We start from the raw sequence: 8827 nt of genomic DNA on the forward strand, positions 1-8827 counted from the left end.
CAAATTTTAAATCTTGAAAGTTTTTTGTGTGTAATATTATCTGATTCTGAATGGTCATGTTTCATATTTCATTATTTTACTTTGAATTGCACTCTTTTCTGCATCGTAATGTATTTTTGTGGTGGTGCACTCAGTGAACAGCACTGCATGAAACAAAAATTACTTGCCTGAGTGTGGAAACAGAGACTATCTGCAACAGAAGGAAGGAGTCAAGTGTGATGGCACCCCAGTCCTTCAAAAGTCACACACACACTCACTCTTTCTTAGTGTGGATCAATTTAGAGTTGTCAAGCAAGTCAACAGTATCCATTTGGACAGTGGGAGATGAGTCCATTTAGGAAATCCACAGAAAGGTGAAGAAATGATGCCCAGAATCCAGCTTAGAATCATGGGCTGTCCTGGACGGGTTCCTGTCTTCCAACGATTACTGCCAACATAGAATTAATTTCCTCTATTCAATCCCTACACAACCTTCTATGCAACAAAGTGAGTTCAGAAAAATGATTAATGCATAAATGTTTGTTGTGTTTATACTGTGAAAGAAATTATTTTTATGTATTTTTTTATATCTTTATTTATAGAGTGGTTATTAGGGTGCATCACAGACATCCTGCTTCCCAGGCAACATGGAGATCTCCCTATTTAACCTAACCAGGGAGTACTTCTGGTGCCCAATCACCACCGCCTCCAGGAAGCACTTCTGGTCCAAGTGGACTCACTTAACAATAGCACCCCTTGTTAGCAGCTGTGGAACCCAACATGGCAAAACTCCCATACTGCCCTGCGGATGTCCATATGGGGACTCCCACAAAGGATGCCGTGGAAAGAGGACATTAAACATCCCAGAGGGGATACCCACACAGTGTCCATCCATTACAGTGGCCTCCCAACTGGGTAAGAAACTCCTGACCATTCCTTGTTGGGATGTCAGGTCTGTTGGGTCTTCTGTTATGCTGACTGAGACCATCTATATATATAATTCACTAAGGGCACGCAAGACAGAGAGCGCAAGCAAGACAGAGCCCCGCCAGCCAACTCTAACACCATGGGATACGCTTGACGGAGCCCCGCCCACCAACTGTAACCCTCCTCCTGCGTTCACCGTCGCTCTCGAGGCATGTGCACTGCCTGCTCATGTGCCCGCATGCAACAACTCACCAAACACAGCCTCAGTCGCTTTCGTCTGTGCTACAGTCCACATGAGAGAGACACACACACACACAGGCGTGAGAGAGACACACACACACACAGGTGCGTGAGAGAGACACAGACACAGGCACGAGAGAGACACACAAACAGGCACGAGAGAGACACACACACACACAGGCGTGCGAGAGAGACACACACACACAGGCACGTGAGAGAGAGACACACACAGGCGTGAGAGAGAGACACACACAGGCGCGTGAGAGAGACACACACACACACACAGGCGTGCGAGAGAGACACACACACAGGCGCGAGAGAGAGACACACACACAGGCGTGAGAGAGAGACACACACACAGGCGCGAGAGAGACACACACACACATAGGTGCGCGAGAGAGAGAGAGACACACACACAGGTGCGCATGTGCATTGTTGCAATGTTACTTTTCTTGGTTGTTTATTAAATTACAGATTTTTCAAATGTTCATTTTTTTCCCTGTGCTTAAAACTCATTAAAAAAAAGTGCTACAGTCCACATGCAGCTGTGAGCCACGTTGACTGTTCACGTTGATAATGATGTGGCATATGCTACGCCACGGGTTGGCTATTTCATTATATTGGCCACCTGTCCAGGTAAAGAAATGGGGTCCACCTTCAGTGGGATGCCCATCCAACTGTAACAATTTATATATAACCAATTTCAAGTGTATGTATACTCATATAATGCTATTGTAGCACAAAGGATTTCCTTTAGCCTCACCTAAATCATGGCATAGCTTCAAACATGTGATAAGTTCTGTATTTTAGCTTTCTAACTTTCCTAATAACTATCCGTGGTCTATTGGATGATTTACTACTTGTTAGCTGTCTTTCTTATCTATGTCTACTGTATATAGTCCTAGGTATTTCTTTGTTTAGGTAGGGGCGAAAGTAGAACAGTGCAGTCCTGATTAAGATATATGTATGACTTCAGAACACCTATCCATCCATCCTTTTTCTAACCTGCTGAATCCGAATACAGGGTCACGGGGGTCTGCTGGAGCCAATCCCAGCCAACACAGGGCACAAGGCAGTAACCAATCCTGAGCAGGGTGCCAACCCACCTTCAGAACACCTACTTAAAAGTAATTATAACAATACTTTGAGCATTTTGAGAAATACTAAATAAGAACATAAGAGATGTGAGGAGATCATTCAGTCCAAAATGCTCATTTGTTTAGCTAATAGCTAAGCTGCCCTGATCATCCAGATACCTCTTAAAGGTTGTCCTGGTTTCTGCTTCACCTACAAGTCTTGATAGTTTGTTTCAGGTTCCTACAACTCTTTGAGGAATGAAGTTTCTCCTGGCTTCAGTCCCACATGTAACTTTACCTTAATTTTCTCTGGTTTCTCCGGGTACATGATTCACCATGAAGCTGAAAGAATTCTGTTGAAAATACTTCATCAATGCCTTTGAGAGCTTTGAAGGCCTGGAATATGTCTCTTGCGCAGGACTAAAGTTCTCTAAATCTGTCAGAGTACAATATGTCCTTAAGTCCTGGGATGCAACTGGATGATCTCCTTTGCACAGCTTCAAGTGCTGCTGTGTCTTTCTTCTAGCGTGGTGACCAGAACTGCACACAACACTCCAGGTGTGCTCTCATTAGTGTGTTATATAGACTGAGCATAGCATCCCTTCATTTATATTCAACAGTATTTTACAATATAACCTATTTGTCTTTTTAATTGCTTCTGCATTGCTTAGATGATGAAACGTTTATGTCAACATAAACCCCTAAATCCTTTTGAGAGGTTGCTTCCTTTAGGACTGTGTCTCCCATCCTGTATTTGTAATTGACATTCCTTTTGCTCCTCACTTTTTTAAACTGCATCTTACAAGTGTTTGCAAAGTTCGGAAGCTTGTACAAGACGGTTTGAATCGAATATAATAAATAATATATTGTGTTAATTCATGGTGATATACGGTAAGAGTGGTTAGCTACACAGTTCTAGGAAACTCTTTCTTGAGTTCATGTTCTTCCTGTATTTCTTTGCATGCCTTGCATTACCTTCAATATCCCTTAATCAGTACGTGTCAGGTTGGCTGATGATTCTAAGTTGAGTGAACGTGCACTGTGATGGATCAGAACCCCATCAATGATTGTGCCAGAAATTTCCTGGATCATATTTAGTTTCTTGCAGCTTTACATTAGAACAAATAGATATGCCAATGGATGGATGAATAGGTATGTGTAGTGGTTTGTCTTTTATTTTTATAGTCCTGGAAGTCCATTTGTGTCCTCTTAGGTCAAAACATCTAAGGAGATTCCGAGCTGACCCCTGCTGTGTGAAGGACTAAGACTGGTCAAAATAGGCTCAGGCCTCTAGTCTCGAAATGAACTGAACTGTTTAACACGTAGGTGGACATAAAAATAACAATTGCTTTCTCTTTTCGCTTCCTTTGGATTTTCACTGGTGTCTTGGGGCGCTGAGTCAACAACGGAATTGATAAAGCTGCTTGGTTCCTTTGTTAGACCGCGCCGCTTAGAAGAAACGCGTTTGACTCCGTGAATGTACACATTTTACTCCACCTTTGACTTTTTACTGTATGCCGAGCAGCATTGCAAAATATTACCCAAAAGTGGTCTTAAGAATGCCACAAAATGTGGGAGCAGGCCATTCCGTTATCTCCAGTTTGTAGAAATACTATACGTCACGTTTTATACGTTGTGATGTATAAAAATCGTTCCTATGGTTGTTTTCAAAATTAGATTCGGCTTCCTCTAAATTATATTTATATGTAAGTCTCATGTGCTTCCCTTTTTTCCCGCACTATTATCCCAGATGTAATGCCAAGTTCTTTCCTTTGCACACACCTGGGATTGTACTGCGGATTTCCTTTGCATTCTTGCCGCTGCGCATGGAGCTCCACAGTTTCATTTTGGCTTTGTGCGAAAGAACCCCGCCGCAGCGACTTTATTGGCGGCTCCAGCATTTAACGCGTCAGATCAACGCTGTCGGTAAATAATGGAAACGCGCGTGCACGGCAACAATGTGCACGCGCCGACTAGCGCCTGGACAGCGCATCAAACGCGCGCCCCCCACTAACAACCACGACTGAGAGAGCAAGCCGAGAGCCGCCTCGGCGCTGGCGGAGTGAAGTCCCGGGACGGGGATGCGCAGAAGATGCAGCCTCCGTGACGTCGCGCTACCGCCGCCGCCGCTGCTCTCTCAGGGATCTCTCCCTCACAGCGCCGCGCAATTTGCATTTTCTTCTTGTTCCACAGCAGCGGCTCTCCGCACACAATAATGTGAGTGAGTGAACGCCGCGCCGCACCAAGAGCCTTCCGTTAGTCACCAAAAGAAGCGCCAACCGCCACCGGGAGCCAGCATGTCGGAGGTGCTGCCCTACGGCGAAGAGAAGATCGACTACGGGGACGAGGGTGAGGGCGAGGGCGATGGTGATCAGATCTCCTTCACCTGCCGCCTGCAGGACACCAACAACTTCTTCGGCGCGGGCCAGGGCAAGAGGCCCCCGAAGCTGGGCCAGATCGGGAGGAGCAAGAGAGGTGAGCAGGACCGAACCGAACTGTCAAAAGAAGCGAGTCCGCGGGTCGCACGTGACACGTGCGGGAGCGCCCATCAACCTAATCCTAATAAAGGGGTCGGGGAATCCATGTGGGGAACGAGGGAGGGGGATATACCGGGGAACGATAAACTAACCGCGGCGAGCAGAAAATAACATTAATTGCATATAAAAAATGTGATAACGTCCGTATAAATCTTTTAAGACGCATTCGCTCAAGGAAAACTGCATCGAGAGGGTCAGTCGCATGAGTCAGGCATGTTTAGCACATTGCGTGCTGTGAGATTCAAACATAGGAATGGACTTGAGTGTGAAAAGGTGCTGAGATGAAAAGACAACGCAGGAAAGGGCAAACGCAAGGCAAATTTGAATCGGACTGAGAGTGATGGAAATATCAACAGGGAACGCGAAAATAATAACAGCAGCACGATCAGAATGACAGGGAGGGGGGAAAACATTCAGAGAAATGCCATACTGGCAAAAATGATATTTTGGCAGCTAGGTCCGTGCTATAATAAATAAATAAATATTCGGGAAAATATGTAAATAAACGCAGACACCCCTGATGCAAACTGGGCGTTGCTGTGGAAATGGGACAAATAACTTGCGGTGTAAATATAAACTGCAGCTGTGCCACTGGAGTGTGAAATTGAGGACATTATTATTATTACGGGCAAAATAAGAAACGGCAGTTCTCCACGTACAGCGGTGGACTGAAAATAATAATCATGCTAAGTAGTGAACAGAAAGTAATATTTTGAAAGGGGCGTTCACGGAGAATATAGTGCAGGCAGGTGGTGAAATGGCAGCCCAGCTTGTGGTGGGCGCAGGTTTAGCTGGTTGTTTTTTTGTCCGTGGTGTTAAAAGGGTTAGGGATGCGAGCCGATTAGTCGAGAAATAACGATGGAAAAATCGCATGTGACTCACTTCTGACGCACTTAGGGCAAACTTCGGTGCGACACGTTTATTTGTTTGTGATGCATGGATGCGTTAAGGGGCAGATTTGCTGTCGTTCTTTGGGGGATTCTTTATTATCGTTCTTGCTATTGTTCTGCGATGGACTGTCGTCCCGTCCATACCTTGTTCTTGACTACAACTATTGATGCCGACAATGACGGCTGCAGCCCCGTAAAACGGGGTTATTATTATTATTATTATTATTATTATTATTATTATTATTATTATTATTGTGTGCGCTACACTACGCAGTGTGAATGTCTGTTCATATCACAGTGTGTCCAGATATCCAGGACTTGTGCAAGCAAGTGCAATCCATCTGGTCATTAGTTTATATTGCACTGTATCTTTGGAGGACACCCTTTTTTATATGAGTGGACGACACAAGCATTTCCATCTCTTTAAGAGCTGTAAAAAGAAAAGCCGTTGAAACTTCATGCAAAAGATGTCATCCAGAGCATTTTATAATAAATAATTAAAATCCATGAATAATGCAAGTCCATTAGCACAAAGCAATTTCTTGGGAAACATTTGTTGTGACTTTTTGTGGTGAAAATTGTAAAACAGAGAAATGCTTCTTCGTATGTTAAGGAACGGATATAGTGCCTTTTATTAAGTATGCCAGTTCAAGTCCCTTTGGCTCAAGAACTATGTGACACTGTCTTCCTGTGTCTAAAAAGCAGGGTAAAGGTGCACATTTTGCAGCACAATGGACATTATTATTATTTTTTTGTCTTTCTTTGCAGTTGTCATTGAAGATGACAGGATTGATGACGTGCTGAAAAATATGTCTGAAAAAGCACCTTCAGGTGTTTAAAACAAAAAAAGCAAACAAAACAAAACAAAAGATCCTAACCCCTTCTCCACTCCTCCAAACAAAACAAAAGAGCGAACTTTTTTCTGGATTGTGGGCATAACAAGTCAAAGAAAAAAAAAAAACAAACTGTCAGTCCTTCCCAAAATGGGATGAGATCCTGGTTCCGTCTTCAGTTTATGGCTTGCATGAGGGTCAACCCGAGGAGTAATAGTTTGCGGATGATGATGGTAGGATGGTGGTGGTGGTGGCGGTGGGGGAGTGAGGTTGTCTAGTGGTCACAGATGTCCAAGAACTGCTGAACCTGCGTTGTACAGTTGAAACCTTGGAGTCACAGAAGCACACCGTTGTAACTCCGACTTTGTATTGGCTGTTCTGGATGAGCACTTTGTTTACAATCTTCTCTTTGCAAAATGATTTGTGCACTTTGGATGTAAACGTTGTTGAGTTTGATGTTAACATTCTACAGCTATATACAAGTATTATTATAATAATGGTCATTCATTTTTTTCGGGGAAGGGGTGGGGGTTTGGGAATATTTTTGCAGTGTTTTAAAAAGACAACGCAATGAGTTTTATATATTAGAGCGACCACTGAAGGTATTATCGTTTTTAACAAATTATTCTTAATTGATGTTGCTCGGTTTCTTTTGTTGCTTCAAGCAACCTGCTTGCTCAGATTCCAAATGGGAATAAAGAAAACAAAAAAAAAAAAAAAAAAAGCTTCTTTTCTATATTTCTAATGATGACGTACTTCATGTCTTGTCAGTGTTCTAGCAAGTTGACTCTTGAAGCCGTTGTGTTGTCTGGAGCCTTACCACACCGTGCCAAATGCTGCAGAAGACGCCAGTGTAGCCGCCTGGTTCCCTCTGCTCTCTTTTAAGTGTAAAGTGATGCTCGTTTGGCCGACGTTTATGTTAATAGGGCTCTTTATTAATAGTGACAATATCCTGCTTTTGCATGAAATGTGCAAACAAAAACTAAATTAAGTAAAACCCTCAGTGTAAGGGACTTGTATACTACTCTACATATTGTTTGCAACCTTGAATGACAGACCTCAGATTTTATTTATTTTTTTTTTTTTTTTGGATTGAATATTGTATATGTTGCACCTCTCTATACACTAAACAGGGCTATTTCTGTAAAGTACAATAAAGTTGAAATCCTTCTTTTTGTGTCCAGGTTGTGTTTCTTGTTTCACGAGGTGAATGCTTTCATTTTGCTTTGAATCAGTAAATGGATATGGCGTATTTTGTAAAATACTGTGGACGAAAAATGTGGTTTGCGTGCAAGTGCTGTACATCCAGTCATGGCTTAGGATCACGCAGCGAGAGGAAACTTGTCACAACTTCAACAAAGCCCACTTCAGCCTACAATGGAGAAATATCAAGAAGTAATGAAGACCTGACAACGTGTGTCAGCTTCTTTTGATCTACCATTGGGCAAAAGTTCAACTCTGGAATTGTTCCTTATGACATTGAACCAAAGTCGTAAATTCACCTGAATCTCAAGACAAGATGTTTGCTACAAGACTTACTATTTACTCTGTGTGTGTGTGACATAAACCATCAAAGAGCAAATTAGAAACCCTGAGAAGATGATGTGTCTTATTGCTCTTCACCTAGGCTATGTTTAGAACCATGAGGGGTAATGATTTCGGTCATTCGCACGTAGTGTTAGGTCTTCTCAGTGCTGAAGCCAGAACTTCAGCTCATTTACTAGGAAGTAGCTCACTGTCACATCATTTACCCTCATATGTATGGTTTGAATTCAAACAAAGGTGTAAGCATCCTGAGGATGGCCCATTACCAACCCAAGTGTTCTCTTTCACAGTCACCACATTTAATTCTTTCTATCTGATCAATTGTGGCTTTTTCATTTTTAGCACATAACACTTTTTACATCCATCCATCATCCAACCCGCTATATCCTAACTACAGGGTCACGGGGGTCTGCTGGAGCCAACACAGGGCAGGAAACAAACCCCGGGCAGGGCGCCAGCACACACTAAGGACAATTTAGAATCGCCAATGCACCTAACCTGCATGTCTTTGGACTGTGGGAGGAAACCCACGCAGACACGGGAAGAACAAGCAAACTCCACGCAGGGAGGACCCAGGAAGCGAACCCGGGTCTCCTAACTGAGAGGCAGCAGCACTACCACTGCACCACCGTGTCGCCCCAGTTTTTACATTCCTTCCTCAATTCCAAACTTATATGTAGTTCTGCTTACGGTGATTGCTACCATGATCTGGAATCTTCAGTCTGCACCCCCCATTAACAGTTGTTATTAGCCATTCTTTACCTTTGCTGACCGGTGATGATCTGAACCACTGATTTTCC

At 43.4% G+C, this 8827-nt stretch overlaps 1 protein-coding gene across 1 annotated transcript; it reads left to right on the plus strand.

Moving 5' to 3' along the window:
* The first annotated feature begins 4070 nt into the window (after positions 1-4070).
* On the plus strand, positions 4071-7194 carry camk2n1b (calcium/calmodulin-dependent protein kinase II inhibitor 1b). Its single transcript, XM_039755840.1, has 2 exons — positions 4071-4697; positions 6418-7194. The coding sequence occupies exons 1-2, from the start codon at positions 4520-4522 to the stop codon at positions 6486-6488; spliced, it is 249 nt and encodes an 82-aa protein (XP_039611774.1). The 5' UTR covers positions 4071-4519; the 3' UTR covers positions 6489-7194.
* The last annotated feature ends 1633 nt before the right edge of the window (positions 7195-8827 follow it).

This window comes from Polypterus senegalus, chromosome 6 (genome assembly GCF_016835505.1).
Source record: "Polypterus senegalus isolate Bchr_013 chromosome 6, ASM1683550v1, whole genome shotgun sequence".
NCBI classification, from domain to species: Eukaryota; Metazoa; Chordata; class Cladistia; order Polypteriformes; family Polypteridae; genus Polypterus; species Polypterus senegalus.